The sequence below is a fragment of the Nyctibius grandis genome, chromosome Z, assembly GCF_013368605.1.
Source record: "Nyctibius grandis isolate bNycGra1 chromosome Z, bNycGra1.pri, whole genome shotgun sequence".
Classification (NCBI taxonomy): Eukaryota; Metazoa; Chordata; class Aves; order Nyctibiiformes; family Nyctibiidae; genus Nyctibius; species Nyctibius grandis.
In genome coordinates this window covers 97,113,257-97,140,810 of record NC_090695.1, presented here as the reverse complement: position 1 = coordinate 97,140,810, position 27,554 = coordinate 97,113,257, and the positions used below count along the sequence as shown (strand labels likewise).

Here is a 27,554-nt window from a genome sequence, read left to right as displayed (position 1 = left end):
GGGGGTGGGGGAAACTGAGGCACGGGGATGGGGGAAACTGAGGCACGGGGGTGGGGGAAACTGAGGCACGGGGATGGGCGAAACCGAAGCACGGGGATGGGCGAAACCGAGGCACGGGGGGCCAGAACCCCCCCCCCCGCAGCAACGAGCGCAGCACAAAACCATGGAGGCCGAGTGGGGCCGGGCTCACGGGCATGTATAAACCCCAACAACACAGCAAGGTGTGAGCGGTGCAGAGGGGACGGCGGCCACCGGCCAGGCTGGGGCCCCCCGGCGTGGGTGCACCCCCTGTCCCCCGCGGCGGGGGTCCGTGGCGGGCTCAGAGCAGGGTGATCTCGCTGGGCGGCAGCGTCAGCCTCTTCTCCCGGGCTCCCAGCAGCCTCTCCATGTGCGCGGCCACCACGCGGCACAGCTCCAGGCCCTGCTGAGGGGGCACAGCCCGTGGGTGGCCGGGCCACCACCGCGGCAGCCCCGGCAGGGCCCCCTCGGGACCCCCCGAGTGTCCCCCACCTGCTCCAGCTGCAGCTGGGTGATGCCCTGCGCCAGGAGGTCGCCCAGCGTGATCTCCACGTAGGGGTAGCTGGAGCCGGCCGTCGGCCGCTGCGTCCGCGTCGACTGGATCTCCTTCAGCGAGAACTTGGCCACGGGCTCCTGGCGGGGGGGGACAGGAGGGGTGGCCTGCGCACCCCGGGGACCCCACCAAGGGGACCGAGGACCGAAATGGGTGCCAGCAGGACGGAGGGTGCCAGCGGTGCAGCGCAGGTCACCCCCCACCCGCCTTCACATCTCACGGTGCCGCCTGGTTCTGTCCCTGCAGCAGGAGCAGGAACCAGACGGTCCCCCCGCCCCGCAGCCCCCCGTGAGCCCCCCACTTACGTGGGTCTCCTTGCTGAGGAAGCTGAGGCCGTTCTGGTTGACGGCCAGGATGCAGGGCGAGACAATGGCGTTGTTGCTGCAGCTCTGGATGTAGAAGAAGGATGAGCCGAACATGGGGTAAGCGCTCAGCAGCCCTGTGGGGAGGAGGAAGGGGTCTCAGTGCCCACTGCCACCCGCTCCTGCCCGGACCCCGGGGTGGCTCACACCCCGTGGGGGCTGCGCCGAGGGTCCCAGCCAGCCCCACGCCTGGCAGGAGCTGGGTTGGCTCCCAGAGCCTTGCACTGCTTCTGGCTCTGGACCAGGAGCAGGATTGGACGCAGGAGCAGCCAAGGGGCCTTGTTGCAGCCTGCTGGGAAGGTGGGTGGCCTGAAAGCACCCTGCCCTGTGGTCCTGTCCCCCATGTGCTGCATCCCACCGGCCATGCAGCACCCCAGTCTCTACACGGGGCCAAGGTCTGCCTGTGGCAGACTCCCTGCAGAGGAGCCACCCAGCAGCATCGCATCCCGGGCAGCATCTCATCTTCGTTAGCATCACATACCCAGCAGCATCACATCCTCGTTAGCATCGCATCCTCGTTAGCATCATGTCTTTGTTGGGAGGACGCAGCATTGCATCTCCAGCAGCCTTGCATCCTCATTAGCATTGTGTCCTCATTAGCATTGCTTCCCCCCCCCCGGCAGCATGGCACCCCCGTTAGCATCACCTCCCCGTCGCCATCCCCTGCCTGCTCACCCAGGAACTGTGCCCGGGCCTGGTGGGCGCTGAGCGCCTGGGCTTGCTGCATGTGCTGGGTCACCATGTGGAGCCAGGATTGGGCCTTCAGCAGGTGGAAGAGCTGGGGGGGGACGTAGTCCTGCACCTCCCGCCTGCGGGGAGCCGGAGGTCAGGGCCAGCGCTGGCCCCTGGGTCCCGCACCCCATGGGATGTGCCCCCCCCGGACCCCCTGCCCCGGGCCATACGCGGTGGGGAGGTGGTGGCGGTCCTTGGCTCGGTGCTGGAGGGCGGCCAGCTTGGCCATGTGTGGGAAGTGCTGCTCTCCCGGCCTGGCGGGCGGCAGGACAGCGAACAGCCCCTTGAGGTAGTCAGGGAGCACCTGGGGGGGACACAGAGCGCAGGGACACAGCTCGGGGACAGGGGATGCTCGGGGGGTGGCCCTGGGAGAGCCCGGTGGGGTGGCCCAACCTGGTTGTAGTGGACGGTGACGTAGAGCTCGTTGTCGAACTTGAGGGGCTGGCTCCAGACCACGCGGCGGCACCAGAAGGTGTACCCGGCGTCCCGGCGCTCCGTCTCGGCGGCCACGTCCAGGACGTACTCGCGGCGGGTCAGCGGCCGCACGCTCTGCCCTGCGCCACCCGGGAGCCTGAGCACGGCCACCGCGCGTGGCACCCACCGGTGGCACGGCCGTCCTGTCCCCGCCAGCCCCTCACCTCCGTCGGTCACCACGAAGAGGATGTACTCGTCAAACGCCTCCGGGTGCTGCAGCCCCATCTCGCAGCACAGCTCCTCAATCACGTCCAGAGCCACCTGGACACGGGGACAGGCGGATGGGACACTGCCACGTCCCCCCCACCGTGCTCGGGGCCACCAACGGGTCCTGCTTATCCCATGCAGCTCCCAGGGAAGGGATCTCCCTCTCCCAGAGACCAAGGTCCCCCAGCTCAGGGACAGCTGAGGGGTGCAGCCCCCCTGCATCTGCACCCTCAGGGTGCCCACAACCAGGGTGTCACCACGAGCCCGGCGTGCACCGAGCCTCTTGTCCCCTCCGACTCACCGAGCACGTCTTGATCTTGAGGTGCCTCTCAATGCCGCCGGGCAGGAGGAAGAGCTGGCGCTTGGCACTGCGTCCAGCCTGCGTGGGGGGGACGCGTTGGGGCACAGGGGGGCCCTTTGCACAGCAAGACCCCAAAGGACACCCCAAACCCCCCAGCTATCCCATGGGGACCATCCCCTGGGGACTATCCTGTATCTTGCCCATCCTGCCAGGGTGAGCCATCGTGCCCCCCGCCCTACGTGCACAGAGTCCCCTGGGGACCCCCAAAAGCTCAGGGCACCCCCTAAGTAGTGCCCTTGGAAAGCAGACCCCAAAAAGAACCCATGTTGGGTTGGCCAAGTTGATGGCTCCCCATGCCAGCAAGGGGCCATCAACTCAACTCCAGGGCAGGATCTGGGGGGGATCCTGAGTCCACGGGGGGATCCTGAACCTCCAGGGGTGATCTCAAGCTGCCATCAGCCCTGCCCTGCACCCCACGGGCACGCACGAGCCCCCAGCCTCACCACCATGGCCTTGAGCTCCATGCTGCTGGGGAAGAGGCTGCGGCCGCCGCACTGCAGGGTTTTCCGCAGGTTTTGCTCGCAGGCTTTGGCGATGCCTGGCAGGGATGGGGACCGGCGTGAAGGATGGGGACCCCTGGGTGTCCTCCGTCCCCGTGCGCCCAGCACCCTACCCTGGAAAGGCAGCTCCGGGTGGCTGCTGGCGTCCTGCAGGAAGGCCAGGAGGAAGGGTCTGAGCACCTCGGAGCACTTGTAGTAGGCGGCGAGGATGTAGAGCAACCTCCAGCCCTTCTGGCAGCTGTCCCTGCCGGGAAGAGCACGGGCTGAGCCTCCCGGGGACAGCCAGGGTGCCCGCAGCGGCTGCAGCAGCACCCACTGCCCCGGGGAGCAGCGCAGCGAGGGTGGAGTCCCCGCGTCTCCCCCCGTGTTGGGGCGGCTCAGCCCAGCCAGGGACACCAGTGTCCCCAGTGCCAGCCTCTGCTGTCCCAGCCGGGGTGGACAGCACGGGAGCAGGGACTCACGGCTTGGAGCTGGTGTTGTTGGTGACCTGCTTGATGATCTGGCAGTACACCTCGTCCCGCAGGACCTCGTGCTCCGCGCACAGCTTGGGGGGGGACAGGCACGGCTCACTCTGCAGCTGGGGACGTCCCCAGCTACCACCCCCTGCCCAGGCCACCCCTGGGACTCACCGCCCCAGCCGGGGATTTACCTTGAGGATGGTGCAGATGGCGTCCGGCTCCGTCTGCCCCCTCAGAGGGTGGTCGCCCATGAACTTCATCACAGCTGGGGACGACAAAGCCACACGGTGACACAGCTCACCCGGTCCCTTCCCTGAGGGCATGCTCCCCCGGGTGTGGGAACATCCCAGGCATGCGGGGCAGTGGGACCAGAGGAGCTAAACCCCACCCTGGGCCACCCCATCTACCCACCCTGGTCCTGTCCCCATCCTCCTCCAAGGATGGGGCTGGGGATGGCCATGGGGCAGGGGGACAGGGCGCTTGTGCCCCCCTGCCTACCTTGGAAAGCCTCGGTGGCCAGTTTGCTGATGCCACCATCCACAAATTCGATGAGCGACTCCAGTATGGGGGTCTGGAGGGGGAGAGGGTCAGCTCCTGGGAGCAGCCAGAGGGATGGCACGGGGATTGGGGTGGCTTTCGGGGAGCTCCCGAGCACGCCAGGACCTCAGGGGGACGCGTGGGTGGCGGCAGGGCAGGGGCACCCTGAGGCACCCACTTGTACCTTGGTGAACATCAGCATCTCCAGCACATCGGGCACGTCCCTCTTGGCCTTCGTCCCATGGGAGTCCCTGGGAGAGGGACAAGAGAGCGGGTGGGCACGGATGTCCCCACCATGGGGTGTCACACATGGGTTGGGTGTCCCCACCATGGGGTGTCCCCATCCCGTCACCGGGCACTCACGTGGTCCTGTGCCGCGCCGCGCGGAAGTACCGCCGGGCGAAGGCCACCATGGGGCAGGTCCCCGCGCTGGCCCCGAGCCGCTCGCTGCCATCTCCCTCCGGACCCTCCCCACGGGCAGGGGACGCCTGCGGAGCGGGGCGGTGGGCGCCGGGCACAGCCGGCACCGTGCCGGTGACGGCCACGGGCCAGCACCCACCTCGGTTTTCCGGTCCAGCTCCTGGGCCACGGCGGTGGAGGCCACGGCCACGGCCACGGCTGCCGAAGCTGCCACCTTGCCCCGCTTGTCCCTGGGCTCCTCTTTCCTCTCGGCCGGCAAATGGACGAAGTCGGGGGCCGCGACGGGCTGGACGTACTCGGCGGGGAAGAGCCCCGACCTGCCGTGGATGGCCCCGAACTTCCACCCTGCGCCAGGCAGACGGTGGGGATGGCCCTGGGCTGCCAGCGCTGGGGGTCACCCCCCAAAAAGCCTCTGCCCGCTCCCCCCTGCCCCCTGAGCCCTTTCCAGTGGGTCAGTGCCGAAAAGAGCCCAAACCACCCCGCTGCGGGGTGACAGAGGCAGGATCCTGCCCCAGCCCCAGCCCCAGGAGGGGACACGGCTCGGGGCAGTGTATGTGCACGAGGGACACGCACGGGGACAGCATGGCACCCACCGAAATCCTGGGTGCCCGTCTTCAGCTCCTCCAGGTACATCACTTTCTTGCGAACCACGCAGCCGTAGTAGTGGTCTGCAGGGACATTGTGGGGACACGGGGTGTGAGCCCAGGGCACGGCCACCTCCGGAGCCGGTGCAGCCATCAGCCCTGCCGCCCCCATGCCCCCCATCAAGGTGTTTCAGCATGGGGGGCTGTGGGGGGCCGCTCACCTCCCTCGGGGCGCTCCAGGGGCTGCAGGTGGATGATGTCCCCTTTGTGGAAGCTGAGCTGGCGCCCGTCCTCCGGGCTGTAGTTCCTCACCGCCACCACGTACTGGGAGTCCTGGGCACGGGGGGGCTGGCACAGCCTGGGCACGCAGGCACACACACACCCCACCCAGCACAGGGGCTTCGAGCACCCACAGCCGCAGGACCACCCCAGGGTGCCCCCGCAACCCCCCCTCACCCCAGGCACGGTCCCATTTGCAGGGTGCCCTTCATTGCCCACCCCGGCTCCCCAAACGCAGGCACACAGGCAGGGTCCAGCCCCCAGCACATGCCCCCACCCTGGTCCCGGGGCACCCCCCCCACCTTCCTGAGCTCTGTGATGAAGTGATCGACCATGGCCTTGACCTGGGGTGCTTTGGGGGAGAAGAGGATGAGCTTCTCGCTGCACAGGTTGAATTCCAGCATGTTCCTGGACGGGGTGGTCACGAACAGCACGTCGGCATAGCTGGGGCAGGGCGAGGGGAGGCTGAGACACCCGGCACCCGCAGCACCCATTTCACCCCAGCACCCACAGCACCCAGCCCATCCTGGCACCCGCAGCACCCATCCCCAACGGCCCGGGCTCCTCGCCCCTACCTGTATGCCCGCAGCACCCGCAGCTGCTCCCCAGGGACGTTAGTGCCCTTCACCAGCCGCAGCAGCTTGACGCCGGCGTGGGACACAGCCAGGATCTGCACACCCGTCCCCACGCTGCCCTGCGGGCCGGGACGCTGCCTCAGCCGGGGGCATGGGGCTGCGGTGTCTCCCCCCACACCCCAACCTGCCCCGCAGCCGGACCCTCACCGTGGCGGGGAAGAGGCGTGAGAAATACACCTCGCAGCCGTCCCGGGCCGTGGCGATGATCTCCCTCTTGACGCTCTCGGTGGCCACGGGGCTGAAGGAGTCCAGCTTGTTTTGTGCTGTGGGGAGAAATAACCCACCCCCAGTGAGCGTCCCCTGTCCCCGGGGGGATCCCGACGCAGGGCTCACAGCCAGAGCGGGGATGCTCATCCCAGAGATGCTCATCCCGGGGATGCTCATCCCCTTCCCAAGCCTGGCAGGACCCTGATAGAGAGACCCGTGTCCCCCCCGCCCTGGGCACCCCCTAACACAGCGAGTCCTGGCTGAGACCTGACACAACTCATGACTCTGGGGAGCACTAAATCACAGGGGCCTCGTGGCATTTGGAGGCAAAACCACCTCCAGCTTTCAGCAGAGCAGGTTGTGGCTTGGAGATGCCCAGGAGATGAGGATGGGCACCGGCGTGGCTGGGTGTGAGCCCCCCCAGGTGTGGACCCCCCAGTTATGAGCCCCCCGGGTGTGAGCTCCCCCAGTTATGAGACCCCCGGGTGTAGCCCCCCGCAGGGGTGAGGACCAGGGTTACCGAAGAGGGATTTCAAGCGGAGCCGCTCCTCCTGGCTGAGTCGGATGCAGGTGTCGGAGAGTGTGTCGTTGAAGATCTGTCGAAGAAGAGCCGTGCGGGGGGAGCGGGGTGACCCCCCCAACCCCTCTGCCCTGCACGGCCCCCCTGGCTCAGGGCAGCCGAGGGGATACCCCAGCTCCCCGCAGACCCCCCCCGGGGGGCTTTGGGGCCAGCGGGGTGCCTCACCTGCCGGAAGATAAGGTCGAGCAGCAGCGGGTTGTTGATGCTGTCCTTGGGGTAGAAAACCTGCCCAAAGGGACACCAGCGTGGCATCGCCCACCCCGCAGGGCTCAGGCTCGGTGAAAAGCGTCCCTGTAGCACTGTGACACCAGCCCGTCCCTGTCCCCCCCGTACCTCCTTGCGGATGTATATCTTCCAGGGCACGTTGTGGTACGTGTAGAAGTCCTCGCTGCAGCTCCGGTGCAGCTGGGTCTGGACCTGCTGCCCCTCGGACGGGAGCTCCCGGGAGATGGAGACTGCGAAGGGATGGAAAGCCCTGCACGTCCCTGGGGGGGGCAATGACAGCCCCGGGGAAACTGAGGCACGGGGGGCAGCTGTGGGGCAGGGAGGGTTGGGCCGAGCACAGCGGTTATCCCATGAGGGTGCTGCTCCATCCTGGCCCCCCTAGTGCCACGGCTCTGCCCCGCGATACCTGGGGGCTGGGTGGCCACCGGACGCCCCGTCAGCGCTCGCAGCTGGTACCCGCCGCTGGTGACCGGCTTCACCGTGGCCACCATCTCCTTGGGCCCCTGCGAGGCAGAGAGCGGGCTGTGGTCGGGGCCGGTGGCTCCCCCAGCCCAGGGTGGGGGACACGGGGGCGGCCGCGTCCCTACTGCAGCCGCTGGCACCTGGGCTGCTGAGAGCTGCTCCTTCAGGATCTGCACGGCTTCCTCGTGGGGGTCCAGCTTCTTCCCAAAGAGCTTGCTGCTGAGACAGCACCCACATCGCCTGCACCCCACATCGCCTGCATCCCACATTGCCTGCACCCCACATCACCTGAATCCCACCATCGCCTGCACCCCGGCATCACCTGCACCCCATATCACCTGCACCCCACCATCACCTGCATCCCAGCATCACCTGCACCCCAGTATCACCTGCACCCCACATCGCCTGCATCCCAGCATCACCTGCACCCCACATCGCCTGCACCCCACCATCGCCTGCACCCCACATCGCCTGCACCCCCACCATCATCTGCACCCCCACCATCACCTGCACCCTGGCATCGCCTGCACCCTGGCATCACCTGCATCCCAGCATCACCTATACCCCGGCATCACCTGCACCCCAGCACCAGGGCTGGCACACCACCGCCAGGCAGGAGAAGCCCACGGCTCGGCAGGGGCCGGGGTGGGTACCTGGGGGGCCGGGAGCCGCGCGGGGCCGGCTGGCACTGCCGGATGATGTTGCGGATGTCGTGCGTGGGCCGCGGGACGTGCTCCGAGTTGAGCCGGGAATGCCGCACCAGCTCGCCCGGCCACCGCCGGCCCACGGGTGCTGCGGGGTCAAGCCCATGGCTCAGTGGGGGCCTGGCTCGGTGTCATGAGCCCCCCATTGCCACCCCATTGCACTGGGACCCCTTACAGGCTTTCTGCAAGTAGGGCCGAGGCTGGGGGGCGCGGGCTGGCGTCCCCTCCGCTGCTCTGCCCTGCAAGGGACACCACACATGAGCATCCAGCTGCCCCCATCCCCCGGGAGCTGCCCGGGAGAGCTCGACCCCTCCGGGCCCCCCCGGCCCTGCCCCACTGACCGGGGGCCCAGGCGGCTGGTTGGCATCTGCCCGGCACTGCGGGGACGGGGCTGGCTCCGGACCTGCGATATCACAGGGGGAGAGCTCAGCCGCGGCGTCCTGCAGCCCCGTACCAGGGCTGTGGGGTGCTGGGTGCAGGGATGTCCCCCCCAGCAGGGACCAGGTGGGGAAACTGAGGCAGGGAGCTGGGCCGGGAGGCAGGAGCGCTCGGGGCGCTCACCCCTCGGCTGACGCGTCTCTGCAGGCACAGGGGGTCGGCTCCCATCAGCATCGCCACCATCGTCCCCCCCTCCCACGCCGCCTCCTCCCTTCATCCTCTGCGAGATGGCGGCCGGCTTCTCCAGCTCCTGGGGGCAGGCGTCAGGGGACGGAAGCCAAGCCACCCGCACCCCCAAAGCGCCGGGCTGCCTCTGCCCCGGGCGGGGGGACACCGCTCTCACCCCATTGCCGTAGGAGAGCACGGGGTCGAAGAGGCTGTCCAGGTACCGGTCCAGACCCTTCTGGCTGCGCGGCTCCCCAAATTCCCCGTCTGCTGGGGGACGAGGGGGACGAGCCACTGGCATGGCAAGGCGTCACTGGCATGGCCCCAGCAGGAGCTTGGGGGTGTGGGGGGGACGATGCCCTACCGTGGGGGTGGTACCCCTCTGTGGATGGCAGTGTGGGGGCTCTCACGGCCGGGGGAGGAGGCACTTCATCCAAATCCAAGCCACGTCCCAGCACCCTGCAGAGAGAGTGGATGTGCTCATCGTGCACCCACTGGGTGCCAGATCCCCCCCCACCCAGGACCCCAACCCATGCCTCTGCCAGCATCCATCCAGCCTGGTGCCGGTGTTTCCCCCACCAGCCCCACAGCGGGGGACCCCTCCCTGCCCGGGTACCTACGCCCGGCTGTCCCCGCCGCGGCTCTCGGCCCCCTCCCACGTAACGAGGAAGCAGGACTTCTGTTTGGGGAAGCCCCGGAGCAGCTCGAGGTTGGAGACGAGATCCAGGACATAGTCATGGCCGGCCAGCTCGGCCCACTGGGCACCCGCCTTCATGGCCACAGACCAGCCACGCCAGCCCTCTGCCAGCCCCCTGCCAACAGCGGGACGCTGGGGACAGGCACGGCCTGCCAGTGGTGCCCTGGCTCTGCAGGGACACCCTGCCCACGAGCTGGGCATCCCCGCTCCCACATCCTGGGGTCACCCGAAATGGCCCCAGGGTGGTACTCTGCCCTGTGTGCCAGTCCGGCGGGTACCTGTGCTTCAGGACATCCCCTGCCACGTCCTCGCCTGTGCTCCAGGAGTGGACTGGGCAGGAGAACTGGTCACCTGGGGAGGGACGGGCGGTGAGCGGGTCCCACCGGTCCCCTCCTGCCCGTGACGGTGGCAGGGTGGGCAAGCTGGGACCGACCCTCGCTGTGCCGCCGTGCCCCCAGCCCCGCACCGTTGAAGCAGTGGAGGTCAAGGGCCATGCTGGCTTGCTGCCGGTTCGCCGTCCACTCCAGCAGCGAGGGCGGGTAGGTGCGGGCGGCTGCGGCGCCCAGCTGTCCCCGCGCCATGGCGTGCATCAGCTTGCGCTGGCACACCGGCTTGTAGCCGGCGAAGGCGTAGTCGGAGACGAACCTGCGGGGAAGGGAGAGATGCTGCAGGAGGGACCTGGGCACGTGTGCCAGGCTGGACCCTGGAGGGACCCAGCAGTGTCCCCAGGCATGCGTGTCAGGCTGTCCCCGAGGGTCCCTGTGCCCATCCCCAGCCCCGGCTCACTTGAGCAGGTACTTGTCGAAGGCGGCGGAGGGGGGGAAGGCGCTGAGGCAGGCGGCCAGCAGCAGCCAGCCCCGCTCCTCGTTGTTGACGTTGGTGTTACGCCAAACCTGGTTGGCGGCTTGTGCCAGGAGCTCGTCCCGCAGCCCCGGCGCCGACAGCCCCTTCTGCACGATGTAGTTGCCGAAGAGGGTCTCCTGCGGGCCGCCCAGCCCCGGGTCCCCCATGAACCGCAGGATCTGCCACGGGGACAGCGAGGTCCTTCCTCCAGCCCCGGGCAGGGAGCGGGCAGGGGAGCGCAGGGCCGGATCCTGCACCGTCCCACCTACCAGTTGGAAGAGGCTGAGCGCCTCGTGGCACAGCTCCTCGTCCAGCCGGGTGAGGGGGGCTGCCAGCGGGGCTGTCAGCATCCCAAACGCTGGCTCCTGTGGTGACACTCGTGGCTACCGGGGCCCTGGGGACAGCCCCAGGCCATGGGGGGGGGGCTGGCCCCACGGCGCTGAGCGTGGCGTTGATGCTGGATGGGGACTATGGGGCTGCGCAGGGGCTGGGGTGCAGGATGGGGCCAGCAGCCTCCTGGCAGCGGGGCAGGGACCGGGCTGTGCTGGCAGCACCAGAGATGCCAGCACCTCGGTGAGGCTGAGAGCAGGATCCGGCCCCAGCACTGTCGTTGGGGATGGTGGGGACTGGGAAATACACGGCAAAAGTAGAGGACGAGGGGGAGGAAGGGGGCAAAGCGACTGGGCTGGGGTGGGGTCCCAGGAGCAGAGTGACCTGGTCTCCCAGGTTTCCAGATCCGCGTCCAGGAGGGCTCGGCAGGTCTCTCTCCGATAACCTCAGCGGGGTCCCCCCGGCCTCTGGAGACGACAGGAACCCACGGGGAGGGAGGGAGGTGGCGGCCGGCTCCCCGCAGCCCCCCCCGGATCTGGCCCCTCTCGCCCCCCGCGGCGTCCCCAGGGCCGAAGCCGGGGCAGAGCGTGGTGGGACGGTGCGGGGAGCTGATGGGCAGAGCCACCGCGGGGACCCTGAACCTGACCGTTCAGCCACGACCGGGGCGCCGAGGGCTCCCCCAGAGCCGAGGGCTCCCCCAAAGCCGGCTGCCCACCGGGGCAGGCTCCCCGCCCGCCGTACCTGGAAGTGGCCCCGCACGTACTTGGCCATGGGGTAGTCGTTGATGTCGAGCGGGAGGGTGAGCTGGGAGTCGGGCTGCAGCGCTGGCGGTGGCACCAGGACCACGCAGCCGGCGTTCACCTCCCGGGCGGCTACGGCACAGTGGGCAGCTCTGGCAGGGCCGCGGGGATGGGGACGAGGGGCTGGGGTGCAGGGGACCCACTCACCTGCGGCAGCCTCCAGCAGCCCCATCAGCTCGGCCGGGATCTCCAGGTGGGTGACGTCCACCACCTCCCTCCTCGTCAGCTCCTGCCGGCGCAGCGCAGGGATGCACACCCCCCCCCTCCCCACGCTGCTCCCTGCCCCAGCACCCATGGGTGCCCCATCCGGCAGCACAGGGATGGGCGAGCACATGGCAGGGACAAGGGCGCAGTGACATGGGTTGCATGTGCGTCACACACGTGTGCCACCCCCAGTACCACACAGCCTGTTACCTGCTTCATCCTCTCCTTCTCCTCCTCCGCCTGCCGGCGGGCATCCTCCTTCTTCTGCAAGCAGAGCAGTGGCACTGAGCCCCCTGTGGCACGGAGCAAGACCCGGGGGCAGCGGGACCCCCCTGGGGTGCCATCGCCCCCCCGCATCACCAGCCTTTCACCCCAAAGAGGCACTGCCCACACCCACAGGGCACAGAGGAGGTGGTGGGGATGGGATCTGCGGGGGCTCAGGATCTGGGGGTGCCACTGTGCCCTCTCCAGATGCCCCCACCGAGCATGCAGCAGGGTGGGAACGGGTGTCCCAGCCCCCCCCCTCACCTTGAGGTACCGCCGGCGGTTCACGTAGATGTGCACCAGCGACCTGAACCTGATGAGCGTGTGCCGCATGCGCCGGTACCGCTGCCTGCGGGAGGGCACCCGTCACCCTCCGCCACCCACCGGCGCCCACCCGCCTCCCCCCCAGGACCCCCACCTGGCCAGGTAGCCCCGCGCCCGGCTTTGCAGGAGGACGATCTTCCTGCGGAGGGAGCGGAAGCGCCTCTTGATGAAGAAGGCTCGAGCGTAGCGCTGGAGCGTGAGGGCGGCCAGGTGATGGGCACGGGCTCGCTTGCTCTCCAGCGCCTGGTACAGCTGCTCCTTCAGGAAGAGCTGGGAGTGGGGGGGTGATGCTGTGAGCCCCCTGCCCCCCAGGGCATTGCCAGAGCCAAGCCCCCTGCCCCAGACAGTACCTTGCTGACACCGACGTAGTACATGGTGGGGCTGACGGGGCAGAGGCTCTTCAGCATCTCCACGCAGTTGGCTCCGTTGGGAATGACGTTGGACCACATGTCGACAAGGCAGCGGTACCTGGGCGAGCCCATGATACCATCACTGTCACCGTGTGGGACCCCACCAGGACACTGGCGTGGACCCTCCCCGTGGTGATGAGCACCGTGCCTGGGAAAGCAGCTTGTCCCGGTGCTGTGCATCGTGGTGGACCCCCAGGCCAAACGCTGCCCCCCGAAACACCCACAGACTCTGTGGTCTCCCCTCGCCGGGAGCGAGTCCAGAGGAGGGTTACCAAGCTGGGGAAGGGTCTGGAGGGTCTGACCTACGAGGAACGGCTGAGGGAGCTGGGGGTGTTTAGCCTGGAGAAGAGGAGGCTCGGAGGTGACCTTAGTGCAGGCTACAACTGCCTGAAGGGAGGTTGTAGCACAGTGGGAGTCGGGCTCTTCTCCCAGGCAACCAGCGATAGGGCAAGAGGACACAGCCTCAAGCTTGGACAGGGGAGGGTCAGGTTGGACATTAGGAAGCATTTCTTCTCAGCAAGGGTCATTAGCCATTGGAAGGGGCTGCCCAGGGAGGTGGTGGAGTCACCATCTCTGGAGGGGTTTAAGAAAAGACTGGACATGGCACTTAGTGTCCTGGTCTAGTTGTCATGGTGGTGTCAGGGCAATGGTTGGACTCGATGATCCCAGAGGGCTCTTCCAACCTGATGGATTCTGTGACCCGCAGCCCCCAGGCACCTGTCGATGAAGACGAGGAAGGGGATGCGGATGGGGAAGCCCTCCTTGCGGATGCGGATCGTCTCCAGGATCCCTGAGTACCGCAGCTGGCTGCTGACCACGTCAGCCTCAAAGAGCCCCGGCTCCTGGGGAGGAAGATGGGGACAAGCCTCGGCGCCCGTGTGGGCAGACCCCTGCCCACCTCGCGCCCGCCGCGCTCTCTGTGCCGGCGAGGGCAGGAGAGCTCCGGGCAGGCTCTCACCTTCTTGTTGTTGGGTTTGAGGCAGCGCACAAAGAAGGGGTTGCACCTGCGTTGGACAGAATCCATCAGCCATGGGGGACAGGGGACAAAGCCAGCCTGGCCACCCCAGGGCTCGGGTCCGGCTGTCACCCTGCTCCCGCCAGCCCAGAGCGTGGTCTGGCTGCCCACCCTGCCCGCCCTGCCCACCCTGCCCGCTCTGACCTCTCCATCTTCTCCACCAGGTCCAGGAGCGATTGCTGGAACCGGGCGGCCACGGTGGGGGCCTTGTACCGCCGCGTCCTGGTGCTGCTCCTCCTGACCAGGCTCCTCTGCCGGGCCACCACCTGGGCATGGCCGAAGAAGAGGTTGGCCACCACCTTGGGGAGATGGGAAGGGTTAGGGAGGAGGAAGGTGGCCAGGATGGTGCAGCTCTCCTCGCTCCTCTTCCCAGCCCGGCCACTGCCTGTTTGCCCAGCCCTGAGTGAGCTCCATCCCCTGTTTGCAGCTGGATTCCCCAGATGGGGAAGTGCAGCCCATGTGCCCATTTGTGCCAATGCTTGAGGGGTCATAGCCCAGAGGACCCCGTGGGAAGAGGGCACAGGGTGAAGCTGGAGGCATCCTCTGCTCCTGGTCCCCCTGGGCTTCACCAGCCACGGGGGCACAAGCGTGGGGACATGAGAAGTGGTGTGTATGGAAGGGGGCTGTCCATGCCTGGTGTCCCCCCAGCAGCGCAGAGCCGGGGCTGGGCAGGGCCCTACCTTGGTCTTGCTGCTGATGAACAGGTCCAGCACGTCCTGACGGACCTGGTCGTAATTTTTATCCAAAAACTTGTGAACCTGGCAAAGAGCAAAACCTCACAGTGAGGAGCCCGGTGGCACAGCATGGAGGAAAAGGAGCTCCAGGCCAGGACATCGTGGGGAGGGGGCTTCTCCCGGCCCCCAGCCAGACCCCCTGGGCTGCTCCTCACCCCTTGGTGCAGGATCAACCCCATAAACCAACCCCATAAACCTCCTCTTTAACCCTCCTTAAACCCCCAGGCTGGGCGTCCCACCACTGCACACCTGGTAGGTCACCTTCCCTGCATAGTGCTTGATGGTGAACTCGGGCAGCGGCATCTTCGGCTTCGTGTACAGAGGGTTCGTCCCGTGGTGGTAGTGACACTTCTGGAGGAACGTGTGGTCGGTGGCCTGGGGATGGACATCGGGGTGAGGCACGGCTCGGGTGGTCTGGCAGCCCCAGGGATGCAGGCAGCGGGATGGGGATGCCTGGACAACCGGCCAGACCCTGCTGTCAGCTCTGCCGCACAGTCATGGGCACCTGCTGCTCTGTGCCTCAGTTTCCCCATGGGCAGAGAGGGTGCAACCACCCTTCTCCCTTTTATAGGGCAGCTGGGAGGGGGGTTTTCAGTAATTCCTACAAAAGCAAGTTCTCCGGGGGAAGGTGCTCCTGTGGCACCGACCTGGGACCTCCCAGGGCTTGTCAAGCCTGGAGAAACCTGGTGGGTTCTCCCAGGGCATCCAGGAGCAGCCCTGGGCCACGGTGATGCTCCAGCCTTGGTGACCGCCTGATGCTGCCATCCTCACTGCCTCGGCACCGGGCAGCCCCTCACCTGGGGGAAGCAGCTCTGGTCGTCGAGGATGCGGAGGATACCGTAGGGCTTCTGGGAGATGAGGTCGATGCAGGGCTGGTTGTCACTGAAGGGGATCTCCTTCCACTCGATCTGCTCCCGCAGGTACTCCTCCTGTGGGGCGGCACCCATTCAGCCCCACGCCCCAGCCCTGCGGCGGCGCTGGGCATGGGGCAGAGCCCAGCACTGCTCGCCGTGCCCACCTGCTCCTCCTGGAAGACGATCTTGTTGAAGAAGAACTGCAGGTACTCGTTGGCGTAGTTGATGCAGAGTTGCTCGAAGCTGTTGAAGTTGAGGTCCTGCGAGAAGGAGGGGCTGCAGAGCCTGAGACGCCCCAGCCCCGGGGCTGGCAGCCAGTGCGGGGACGGAGCCAGGACAGATCCTGCTCACCTCGAAGCCGTAGATGTCCAGGATGGCGACGGAGAGGGCCTCCTGCCGCGGGTACACCAGCTTGTTGATGTGGTCCGTGAGCCAGCCGAAGAGCAGGGAGTAGAGGGTCTTGGCAATGGCGTCCCTGTGGAGGGGGCAGACGAGCAGAGCGCTGGAGCTCCGGCACGGCATGGCATAGCATGGCATGGCGTGGCATCACGTTGTGCACACCCCCACCACCGTGACCAGCCACCACCACAGCCCCACGCCACGCATGGGGCCGCCCTTGGGGCTGCAGGTTCAATCACGCGTCCCTGATCCGCACAGGGGGACCCGGCCATGCCCTTTCCCAGCCTGGCATTGCACCCCCCGCCCCATCCCCGGGGTCCAGACCCCCTCCACGCAGCACAGCCCCCCCCTTCCCTCTACCTGGCATCCACGGCACTTTCGACGGTCAGGGGGGTAAAAATCTTCTCCCGCAGCGTTTCCTGGTCGGGACACACCAAACCAACGGTGCGATGGAGTTTTAGCAACGCCAGCCGCTGTCCCCGGCGGGGGTGGACCAGGGACCCCCCCTCCCTGTACTCACCGTCACCTTGAAAGTGATGGCTTTCTGCAGGCCCTCGGGGGACACCTGCAGCAGCTCAGCCACCGTCCGGATCTCCGTGGCACTCACCACCGTGGCCACCTCCTGGCAGTCGCTCTGTGGGACGCGGTGGGATGCGGTGGGATGGGTTAAGATGCAGTGGGACATGGTGACCCCCCTTTGCCACATCCCAGATCGGGCCCTCAGAGCACGGTTTGGCTCCGCTCTGCTCCGGGTACCTCGTATTTTTCGAAGTAGACGTTGCCCAGGTGGAGGACGGAGGAGAGGATGCGGAAGATGCTGCTCTGCTCCTCCGCGCTGAAGCTCAGCACCTCCATGGTGTTGAGCAGCCGACGGAAATCCTCTGCGTCGGCCTTGCCGGGGATCTCGCAGTTCCCACCCTGGCACAGCCCCCTCGGTGCCATCAGTGGGTGCCTCAGGGGGTCCCTGGGGAGCCCACCCAGCGGGCAGCACCCAGGGGTGGGGGGGGACACCCTGCCCATCCAAGCACCGAATCCAGGAGGATTCTGGAACATGCTGGGCTAGGCCAGCCCCCCCGAAAAGCGGCGGCGTGGGGGGGCCGGGCAGGGGGCACGTACCTGGTTCAGGTAGTAGTAGGTCTCGGCGCCCTGCAGGCAGTACCGCTGGCGCTGCTGGGCTGGCAGCCCCGCCAGCATCTCGTAGAAGATGTGGTAGTTGCGCTCGCTCTTGGCCTGGGGAGCAGAGGATGGAGCTGGGGTGGGGGCGGCAGTGGGGGGGTGGGCAGAGCCCGGGACCCCCTCGCCACCCACCTGGAAGACCACGCGGGACTTCTCCAGCAGGTACTGAGAGGTTATGGCACCGCAGATCAAGCCGCTGCAGGGGTGAGAGGGCACCCAGCTGGCAACCTTGGCACGGGCAGGGGCTGTGCCCCCACCCACAGCACCCACCCCTGCCCCGATGCTCCCCCCCCAGTGCTGGTCCCCAGGTGCTGGTCCCCAGGTGCCCCCCACCAGGAATGGGTGGGCAGGGAGAGGTGCCCGCACCCGGAGCTGCTGCACCCTGGGGTGATGTTGGGCACCTCACGTTGGGATCCGTGGGGCTGAGCAAGGGTGGGATGAGCCGTGGGGACAGGGATGGGGGCCAGGAGCGGTCAGGGTGCCAGCCCAGGGGACAGTGTCCCTGCCCCTCCCCAGGGACAGCAAACACTGCCTGTCTTCAGGCGACATCGTCACCAAGGTTTGTCCCCAAAAGTGTCCCTGTGTGTGTCCCACCCCAGAGCTGAGGGGCAGCCCCACAGCGGGGCCGGGCTGGGCATCCCTGGGGCAGGGAAGGGACACAAAGGGTGGGCACCGGCCGCGCGCGGGTGTTACTTACTCCTCCAGAAAGATCTCCACGAATTTCCCGAACCTGCTGGAGTTGTCGTTCCGCACGGTTTTGGCGTTGCCGAAGGACTCCAGCAAGGGGGTCGCCTCCAGGATCTGCTGCGGCGATGGGGAGAGCCGGGGAGTCAGCCCAGGGCACCCCGACATGCCACGGGCTGTCCCCACAGCAGGGGACCCCCCCCTTGTCACCCTCCCTGCTCAGTCCCCTTGAACCATCCCAGCCCACGTGTCCCCCCCAGTACCTCTATCTGCCGTGGTCCAGGTGGAAGCGTGGGGACAAGGAGAGAGGGGCAGAGCCGTGAGGTGGAGGAGGACACGGGGAAGTGGGACACGGGGACGGGGACGGGGACATGCCCCCTACCTGCGGGGCAGCGCTGCGTTTCTGGCTGACGGCTGCCAGGTAGCGCAGGATCAACTTGGTGGCTTCGGTCTTCCCCGAGCCGCTCTCCCCACTGAAACGCAGACAGGGGGCACGGCCGGGGCTGTCACCAGCTACGCAGGGGGCCGAGGGGTGCACCCGTCCCAATGCACTCAGCACCCCATCCCCAGAGGCACCCATCGGCCCCTGGCTGATTCAGGGACATCCCAGGGGGGCTGTGCCAGGGGCCAGCCGCGTCCCACCTGATGACGATACACTGGTTGTGTTTGGCATCCATCACTTTGGAGTAGGCGACGTTCGCGATGGCAAAGAGGTGCCTGGGGTGGGGGGGGGGGGGGGGGAGGAGAGGTGGGGGACGTGGTGCCACATCACCCTGGCACAGGGACACCCCGCTGCACCCCCAGCATCGGGGACAGCCCGGTACTCACGGCGGGTTCTCGCCCAGCGCTCTGCCCTCGTACTGCAGCACCTGCTCCGTCCCGTAGATGTCGTAGAGCCGGTACGGGTTCACCGACACCAGGATGCTGCCGATGTAGGTCTGCGGGAGAGCGAGGTTTGGGGCTCGCAGAGTGATGACACCCCGCAAAGACCCCACGCTCAGGGGGTGCTGTGAGCCCCTGAGCTTACGTAGATGAGCTGGCGCTCGAACCGCGTCCGGACGTTGCTCAGCACCGCGGCTTCCTGGAGGTCCCTGGCACGGAGCAGAGGCTGCATCAGGGGGTGACACGGGGACAGGAGGTGTCTGCTGTCCCCAAGCGTGTCCCCAGCCCTTGGAGGATGGAGCAGCCCCCGTGTTGGGATGGGGTGGGGAGCAGCGGGGCCGTGGGGTGCATGGCGGGGGGTTGCAGCCATGTTGCTCTGGGTCACGGCGGGTGGCGAAGGGGACGGGGACACTCACTCCAGCTGGGTCATGTCCTCCAGCCCATCCTCCTCCTGCGGCTCCTGGTACCGCACGATGGGCAGGCTGCACAGCGACTGCATCTGCGTGGGGCAACCAGCCGGCTCTGTCACTGCAGGGCTACGCCGGCCCCCTCCGGCGTCCACCACCACCCCAAAACCACCATCTGTGACCCCAAAGTGGGGACCCCGCAGCCAGCGATGGCAGGGACCCCCAGCAAGCATCCCACAGCCCCAAAAGAGGTCCCCTGGCAAGAGCGTTGCATGTCGGGAGGCAGCAGCAGTGCTGGAGTGGGGACATGGGGCCACCAAGGTGCCCTTAGGGACCGTCATACAAAAGGCTGGTCCCGGAGAGCCCCGGTCCTGCTCCCCATGGGCAGGTGGGAACAGTCGGAGGTGGCTGTGCCACCCCCACCGCAACACCCCATGGCTCACCCAAACCCCCACGGGCCTGCGAGGGGTGGGCGAGGGGGACCCCTGGACACGGTGGCACCTCCAGGGGAGATGATGGATGGGGGCTGAGCCGGGGGGGGCTGGGGGCTGCTCCCCATGGCCACGCACGGAGGTGACATGGGGCAGGTGGCACGCAGGAGCCCGCGCTGGCGGCCAGCCAGGAAAGCAGACACCCGCCGGGTCCCCGCGCCCGCCCCGGCCCCAGATCGGGTCTCAGCATTTACATACGCGAGAGTCAAGTGTCCCCGAGGGGCCGTGCACGGGGGGGGGGACACCCAACGGGCCATAACCATCCCCCTCCAGCCTGCTCCCCACAGCAGGACCCCCCGCCAGCACCCAGTGCCCCCATAGCCACCCGCCCCCCACCCTGGCCGCTGCAGACCCCCCGCCTCTGGTGGCTTCATGCCGGCAGCCAACTCAACGTGCCGCCCTGTCCCACGTCCCTCCGGCTGCCGGGGTCCCCCCGCCGGCCCCCCGCGGCCCCCTCCCCGTTACCTTGCTGCGCCAGGGCTGCTTGGTGCCCAGGTACCCCTCGGCCCAGGGGTGCCTGTCCCGCCAGCCGCCCGCCGGCGAGCGCTGGCTCAGGTACCGGGCGATGTCGGCTCCCCGCTGGCTCGCCCACTGCCGGCCGCGCTGGGTGGGCTGCCGGGAGACCCCCTGCTCCGTCGTCCAGGCGTCGGGCATCTCCCGCACCCGTACGACGTGCTGCGCCGACCAGTGCTGCTTGTACATGCGGGACGCGCGCCGGAAGGAGCCCAACCTCTGCACCTGCGGCGTCACCACAGCGTAGCGCCCCGCGCCCTCCTCCCCGGCCGCCACGTTGCCCTCGACGGCCTCCGCCGGCCCCGGGGGGCGAGTGCCACGGTGTGGGGTGGCTGGCGAGCCGGGGGCTCGGCCACGGGGCACGGGGAGAGCGGCGTGGCGCTGCGGTGAGGGGCTGCGGGTGCTGCTGCGTGGGGAGGAGGGGAGGACGGGGCGCCCGGTGTTGGCCCAGCCCCGGCGCCCCACCGGTGGGCTGGGTGATCTGTGGGTGCTCCCATCCCGCCGGGATGAGCGCCGGGGAGAGGAGGGCAAGCGGGAGGAGGGACGGCGGGCGGGAGGTGGGGACGGGGGGGCTTCGGCGGGGGCCACACTCCCCACAAGCAGTGACGCCAAGGACTGCCCCACGGAGCGCCCCGGGGAGGGGCTACGGCCCCCCGCTTCGGTGGGAGACGGCCTTGCCGGGGGGGAGCGGGGGGCCATGCCGGCCAGGGGCTGCCCGATGCGCTGGAGGAAGGTTTTGGGGGTGCCAGGAGCAGGGCTGGGTGGGGGGGGCACCCCAGCGAGACCCTGCGTGGGACCCTGCCAGGGGGGCAGCTCCTCGTCCCAGGAGGGGCCGGGGCGGCCGAGGCGGCGGCTGCCGGGGCGGGGGGACGGTGCCAGGAAGGGGGTCCTCTGCAGCGGCTTCACAGCCTTGGTGGGGGGCTCAGGAAGCCGGGGCCAGGCCTGGGGGAGCGGCAGCCCCGGGGGTCTGCTCCGCCGTGACGGCCGTGGGGACAGGGGTCTCCCCGAGCCCACCGTGGGCACCCCCAAACGCCTCCCCCCCAGCCCCGGCGAGCGGGGGGCAGCCGGCGGCGGGGCAGGGGGCTCGGGGCTGAACCGGCGGACGCTGGCCCCGAGGGAGGGGGTTCGCCGCGGCCCCTCGCCCCGCACGCTGCCGGGGCGCTGCCGGGACGGCGGCGGCGATGGGGAGCGCCCAGGGTTGGCAAAGGGGTTACGGAGCGGCAGCCGCCGCACGGCCCCCTGCTCTTGGGGAGGGGGCTGTTCCCAGCGCCCCACGGGTGGGGAAGGGTCCCTGGCTGGAGATGCTCGTGATGGGGGGTCCCGGCCCCCCAGGCTGGTGCTCTCCATCCCCGCCAGCCCATGGGTGGAGCGTCTGTGGGAGGGCTGGGGGGTGCGGGGGTCCCGATGTCCCCCCGCCCCCCGTGGCGGGTGACTGGGGGCCTGTGAGAGGGAGCTCTGGAGGAACTGTCCCAACGGGCTCCCGCAGGCCCGCGCTGCCGAAACCCGGCGCCCCGGGGCTGCCGTGGGGCCGGGGGCTGGCGGCGGCGGCTCGTACTCGGCATAGTCGTCCTCATCGCGGGTGGCGGGCAGGTGGGGGGATGGCAGGAGGGGGACGTCCAGGCGGTCCCTGCCAAAAAGCTTGACCTGGGGCCGGGGGAAGAGCCTGAATTTCCTATTGATGGAGAGTTTGGAGGAGAGGGTCTCCCGCATGCCCCGCAGCGAGGAGGCGCTGAGGATGGAGAAGGGGTACTCCCTGTCCTCCTCCTCCTCCTCCTCTTCCTCCCACTCCTCGGGCTCCTCGGCCTCAGCAATCTCCTCCAGGGCCACGGCGTAGGGGTTGCAGGAGGACTGGGCGTGCGGCGCCCACCCCGCCTCGCTGTACTGGATGCGATGCTCGGGGTATTCACGCCCTGGGTACCCCTCAGCGAGGGGGTCCCCAAAGTCCTCGTAGGGGTCCCTCCCGTAGCCGAAGGGCCCTGCTGCCTCCTCGCCGTACTCTGGGTCGCTGCTGTAAGGGTCATAGAGCGCGAGGGGGGACCTGCCGCTGAACGGCCCCTCATCCTCCAGCTCTGCGTAGCCGTAGGGCTGCCCCGGCGCGTCATCCTCCTCCCAAACACCCCCGTAGAAGCCGTACTCTTCCTCTGCCTCATAGCCGGGGTAGTCGGTGTAGGGTGTCGGGACCGCATCCTTGAAGCCGTACCTGGCTGGGTAGGCTTGGGGTTGGATGTAGCCTTCCTCCTCCTCAGTGTAGCCGTGCTGGGGGCCGTAGGCTCCATCCTCCTCCTCGGCGTAGCCACACCAGGGGCCGTAAGCTCCATCCTCCTCAGCATAGCCACGCTGGGGGCTGTAGGCTCCATCCTCCTCCTTGGCGTATCCACGGCGGGAGCCATAGGCTCCATCCTCCTTCTTGGCATAACCACGGCGGGAGCTGTAGGCTCCATCCTCCTCAGCGTAGCCACGGCGCAAGCCGTAGGCTCCATCTTCCTTCTTGGCGTAGCCACGGCGGGAGCTGTAGGCTCCATCCCCCTTGGCATAGCCACGCTGGCGTCTGTAGGCTCCATCCTCCTCCTCGGCCCACCCGTAGCGCGGTACCAGCGGCTCCGCAGGCGCGTGCTGGGACAGCCGCCGGGACAGGCGCCGCATCACGCTGCCGTGCCTCTCCTGGCCGTGCCGCGCGGCGCCAGGGGCCGACAGCCCGCTGCCGCCGGGGATCCGCTTCATGTTGGCCCGGTGCCTGAGGATCTCGTCTTCCGCGGGGAACGGCAGCTTCTTGGCGCCGATACGCGAGAGCCAGGCCACGTCGGCCGCCCGGCCGCCCCGCGCCAGCCGCCCGCGCCGGGAGAGCACCTTCCTGGCCAGCCAGCCCGTGGCGGAGGCCGCCTTGCTCAGCACCTGCGCCCGCGGCTTGAATTTCCTTTCCGGGCGCCGGCGGAAGAGGGACGTGCCATCCTCGGCCGCCCGCCCGCCCCGCCGCAGCAGCAGGAAGGATGGCTTCGCCGGCGGGGAGCTGCTGGCCGCCTCCTTCCTCTTCTTGCCCACGTGCTTGAAGCGAACCATGAGGTTGGAGGTGGACTTGAGCACCGCCTTGTTCTTCTTCTTCTTCTTCTTCTTGGTGCTGTGCTTCTGCAGCCCCCAGAAGAAGCGGGACGTGTTCTTGAACTGCCCCTTCTTGGGCCGATGCAGCCCCAGCTTCTTGAAGCCCAGGAAGAGCTTGGAGGTGCTGCGGAGGCTCCGCTTCGCCCGGGCCTTCGGCGCCACCGCCTCCTCCTCCTCGGCCAGGCCGGGCCCCGCGGATGCTTTGGGCTGGCCCTTGGCCGCTGCGCCCTTGGCCCCTTTCTTCTTCTTGGCGTTGTCGGCCGCCAGCCCCATCACCAGCTTGGAGGTGCCCTTCAGGTTCTTCTTGGTGGGCGCAGCATCGCTCTCGCCCTCCTCCTCCTCCGGCTCCAGCTGCACCTTCTTCCCCCGGGCCACCTTCTTTGCCACCGCCCCCTTGGTCACCCCCTTCTTCTCCTTCCCCTTCCCCTTCTTGGGCTGCTCCACAGCCACCTCCTCCTCGTCCTTCTCCTCCTCTTCGCTCTCCTCCGCCTTCAGCAGCTCTGTGTCCGAGGTCTCCTCCGACTCGCTGGGTGCCTCCTTCTTGCCCTTCTTGCCATCCTTCCCTTTCCGTTTGCCCCCCTTCCCTTTGGCCTCCGCATCCTTTCTGGGGTCCCCCTTCTTGCCCGCCATCCCGGCGGTGGCAGGCGCTCATGCTCCGGCCCCGGCAGGGCCCTGGGAGATGATGCCCTGCACAGGCACAAGGCAGCTCCCGGCACACCGGCCGGCTCCCGACCCCGCAGCCTGCCCCAGGGGGGTATTTACCTGCGCCCGGTTTCGGCGAGGCACGTGCCCGTGCGTGGCTCCCTCGGCCGCCAGCGGCCCCCCGCTTGGCATGGCGCTGGGGCGGGGGGACGGCAGCCCCGGCGCAGCCCGGCGGGAGCTGCCTCCTGCCTCCCGCGGCACCCCGAGCTGGGCGGTGGCGCGGTGCTGGCGGCTGGGCGCCGGCTGTAACCCAACCGCCGGGGCTCGTGGCACCATGAATAATGTAAGGAATGTGCTGCTGCGGCCCCGAGACTTTTCCGAAGGAGCAGGAAAGGGCCCCCATGGCGGGGAGCATCCCCCTGGGAGGACGCCGCAGGGGACGGCACAGAGCACCACCACCACCCCCCCAAAACCAGACCCTGCCACCTCCCCACGCCTCGGGGCTCCCCGTGCTCTCCCCTGGGGAATCAGCCTCTTCCCCCGGCCAGCACGGAGGAGGGTGGAGCCCAGGGACCCGTTTGATGCCACAAAGTCAAACCATGGCATCGATTTTGCAGAGCCCAAGGCACACGCCACACCGGCACTGGGAGTGCAGCCCAGAGGAGCACCACGGCGGAGGAACCCAACGCCAGACCAAACCCCACAGCCCCACTGGGAAGCAGAGAGGAACCAGGAGCCCCACGAGGTACCCCCGTGCCGTGCCACGCATACGGTGTGTGCATGCAGGGCGCCATGCGTGCCCAGACGCAGCTGGCGAGGGGGTTTGCGTGTGCCACACGTGTGCCCCGTGGCAGTGCCGGTGGCGTGTTTGCACACGCACGTGCCCAGGTGCAGGGTGACCACATCAAATGTTAATGCCAGGGCTGGATTGCTACGGCTGCAGTTCATGAAAGTTTAAGCAGAGGCAGTGGGAACTCGCTGCCCCGCGCGGATCACCTGCGGGCAGCGGCAGCACCCGCTCCAGCCCCTCGCAGCAGGTATGTGGGGAGACCCAAGGGAGCAGCAGCAATAGCATCCAGCTGTGCAGCAGCTGGGGGAACCCAAGAACCAGCAGCAGTCTCCACACCATTGTCCTCCTGCAGGACCAGGAGAGCACCATGGCTGGCACCCCACGGTGCTGTCTTCTCCCCAGCGCGGTCCCCCCGTGCCACGTTTGCAGCTGAGGGGGTATCAGCCACGATCTCACGGCTTTGGCCTCCTCCCTGCATTAATTTCTGGGCTGGAGACACCCTGGTGGGGTCTGCACAGAGGGAGGCCACCTCGGAGCTGCAGGGAGAGCAGAGGGACAGAGCGGGAGGGGAGGCACTGGGCAGGGATCAGGAGAGAGCCTGTGGGGTGACGCCAATATGGGGTCAGTGGGAAAGAGCATCAGCAGAGCCCGAGCCACGCGAGGAGCATCACTTTGCAGGAGTCCCCCGTGGCACTGGCATGGTCTGTGCACAGATCTGCCATCACCACTGCACCGGCACCGGCGGGGCAGGGCTCCCGGGGCAGCAGCTCTGCCGGCTCCAGGCAGTTCTGCGGTCACCGACCCCGGCTCCCCTTACAGCCTGTTTCCAGTTACAGCCGGAGCCGAGCCCCACGCCGCCGCGTTCGCGTAAGGACCAACATGGACACACAAAGGTCCCTCCCTGGTCCTGCCCATTGTGGCCTCCACAAGCCCGAGGGACGTGCCACCCAGCTGGGGGACTCGCAGCCACTCACCTGGGGTAGCCTAGCTCACCCGCATGGCGCCGGCCAGCTCGGTGCTGCCCAAAGCCCCTGGCTCTGCCGGTGTCGTGCCCTCGGCCTCGCTCTCCGCCGGGGACCGTCACTCCCCCGGCAGCCGCAGGGCCATATTTGCTGCCCGGCAGCAGCAGGCTGCCGCTGCCCGATGCATATTTGATGACTCCTATTATTCTCATCTCCGCTCACGAGCAGAGGGACGGGAGCTGATCTTCCCTCTGCAGAGCTGGGGAGCAGCAGCCAGCTCTGGTCCCCGTCCCTTCCTCCCCAGTGACATGGCTGGACGGTCCCGCAGCCCCTTCCCTCCCGGGTCGCAGATCTGTGCCACCTCTCAGTGTCACCAATCCCAGATGTGAACAGCTGGCGAATTGCCCCCACGCCGAGGCAAATTTAGGAGGAGAAATCACAGGGATGTGGGGATGGACACACACCCCTGCCCTCACACCTCTCCCCAAAGTAGGGCTGGGACCAACTGGCTCCACAGGCCCCCCAGGCCACCACAGAGTAAGGATCTGGACCACCATCCTGGCCCCCCTGGACCACCCTCTCCTCCTCAGGCTGAGCAGAGCATCTCTCCCTGCCTTCACAAAGCGCCTGAGCTCCGCAGGCCAAAGAGCCTCAGAAAAGCTTTGTCCTTCCCCCCTCCAGCGCTGGCTTCCTGCATCACCCCAAACTGGGGACCGTGGTCCTGCCAGGAGTGGCGAGAGCATCCTGCCGCAGGCACCGTGCCACCAGAGCTGGGAAAGCCTCCACCGCCTCCTCCTCCCCTCAGACACGTCCCTGCCGTACTGCGGTGGGTATTTATTATGCTGATTCCTCAGCAAGCGAGGGCTTAACTGCAAATTACAATCAATAGCCCCAATCCCCGAGGGGCAGGTTCATCATTTAGCAGGCGCAACCAGAGGAATTCAAAACTATCTGCCAGCCATAAATCCTCCTCTCCGCAGCCTCCCGAGCCAGCCCCACACCACGCGTGACGGCTGGTTGGGGTGACCCTTGTCAGCATCTGAAACAATTAAGCTGTCACTGCAGATCGTGGCTCTTATCTACAGCCCTGAGCAGCGCTTTAAGCTGTCAGCGTGATGGGGTGAGGGAAGCTGGCTGAGGCGAGCCCGCCGCAGTAACTGTCTCTCATTGAATTAAATGAATGTATTTGGAGTCAGAACCGCTTTTTATTACCTTGCAAACGATTCCTGACTAAATTAAATTATAAAAGGAGTGTTCAGCCAATCAAAGCTGCTTGATTGCCTGGAACAGGCATTTTAAACAGAGCACGCCTCAGGCCGGGGCTGTTTCCAGGACTAGATGGAGGGTGGCTGATGGACCGTATCGAAGCCGATCCACCCCGCTTCGCACCTGGAGCGATGCGCGGCCACACTGCACAGGCCCAGGGATGGGGCAGGATGAGTGCAGCCCTCTGGGATGTGGGTACGGAGCAGAGGGAGGGCAGGACACAGAGCAGACCACCAGCCAGGCTTGCTCTGAGCATCGTCCAGCCAAGCCTTCCCTCAGACTGCAGAGAAACACAGCTCTGAGCACGTCTCCCTCCGCTAACCACCCCCGTCCGGAGCTAACGAGGGGTCTGGCCAATTCCACAAACCCCAGGAGGCTCCAGTACAATCCTACTGCTCCAGTCCATTTCCCCCCTGCCCGTAGCACCTTGTTTTCTCAGGATTCGGAGAGATCTCCTGCACTGAACTGCAGTGTTTGCAGCTTTTACCATCAGCGCAGGACAATTGGGGAAGCCGTCTGGAAGAATGAACACTGCAATTAACCGCGTGCGTTTTCAGAGACAGCTATAAACTCGCTTGCAAAAAAAAAAGCTACTCACACTAAAAAAAGAAGTTAGCTTCTTCAGGCTTAACTATTTTTACTTCATCCCCATTCCAAATTGAACCATGTATCAGTTCATTTTGAACAGGATAAAATGGCCAATTTTCTAAACAAAGAGTGAGGCTAATTAGAGGTTTTTTTAACAATGGCACGCTGGTCAATTTGAAACCCGAACACACTGAGGTAGGCACTAACCAAGGACACATTTCAGCAGCTAATACCATGTATTTCAGCCTCACGCAAGCATCAACCATCTCCCCAGCTCCACGA

The 27,554-nt window shown here is 67.4% G+C and overlaps 1 protein-coding gene across 1 annotated transcript; it reads right to left on the bottom strand.

Moving 5' to 3' along the window:
* Positions 1–208: 208 nt before the first annotated feature.
* On the bottom strand, positions 209–23,654 carry MYO15A (myosin XVA). Its single transcript, XM_068424108.1, has 64 exons — positions 22,485–23,654; positions 19,881–22,370; positions 18,934–19,016; positions 18,663–18,726; positions 18,464–18,573; positions 18,278–18,352; positions 18,018–18,108; positions 17,649–17,752; positions 17,084–17,147; positions 16,892–17,005; positions 16,532–16,693; positions 16,296–16,409; positions 16,136–16,194; positions 15,728–15,851; positions 15,541–15,636; positions 15,320–15,451; positions 14,772–14,897; positions 14,469–14,546; positions 13,933–14,087; positions 13,732–13,777; positions 13,491–13,615; positions 12,714–12,831; positions 12,458–12,633; positions 12,304–12,388; positions 11,986–12,039; positions 11,719–11,800; positions 11,513–11,643; positions 10,711–10,806; positions 10,385–10,620; positions 10,065–10,243; positions 9,877–9,949; positions 9,522–9,713; positions 9,266–9,360; positions 9,080–9,171; positions 8,860–8,986; positions 8,640–8,701; positions 8,474–8,537; positions 8,248–8,386; positions 7,720–7,810; positions 7,539–7,635; positions 7,241–7,362; positions 7,073–7,132; positions 6,848–6,923; positions 6,268–6,383; positions 6,061–6,179; positions 5,788–5,929; positions 5,428–5,539; positions 5,216–5,290; positions 4,762–4,967; positions 4,566–4,690; positions 4,387–4,453; positions 4,164–4,236; positions 3,857–3,930; positions 3,669–3,751; positions 3,321–3,451; positions 3,151–3,245; positions 2,648–2,725; positions 2,304–2,400; positions 2,059–2,219; positions 1,836–1,969; positions 1,609–1,742; positions 877–1,010; positions 511–651; positions 209–421 (listed from the first exon to the last, which is right to left on the bottom strand). The coding sequence occupies exons 1-64, from the start codon at positions 23,652–23,654 to the stop codon at positions 320–322; spliced, it is 10,428 nt and encodes a 3,475-aa protein (XP_068280209.1). The 3' UTR covers positions 209–319.
* Positions 23,655–27,554: the final 3,900 nt, after the last annotated feature.

Coding starts and splice junctions, on each gene's coding strand:
- MYO15A (XM_068424108.1), bottom strand. CDS start 23,654: ATGGCGGGCAAGAAGGGGGACCCCAGAAAGGATGCGGAGGCCAAAGGG. Junction 8,387..8,473: donor GCCCTACTTGCAGAAAGCCT/GTAAGGGGTCCC, acceptor TTGACCCCGCAG/CACCCGTGGGCCGGCGGTGG. Junction 6,924..7,072: donor TCGACCTTATCTTCCGGCAG/GTGAGGCACCCC, acceptor CTTCTTCGACAG/ATCTTCAACGACACACTCTC.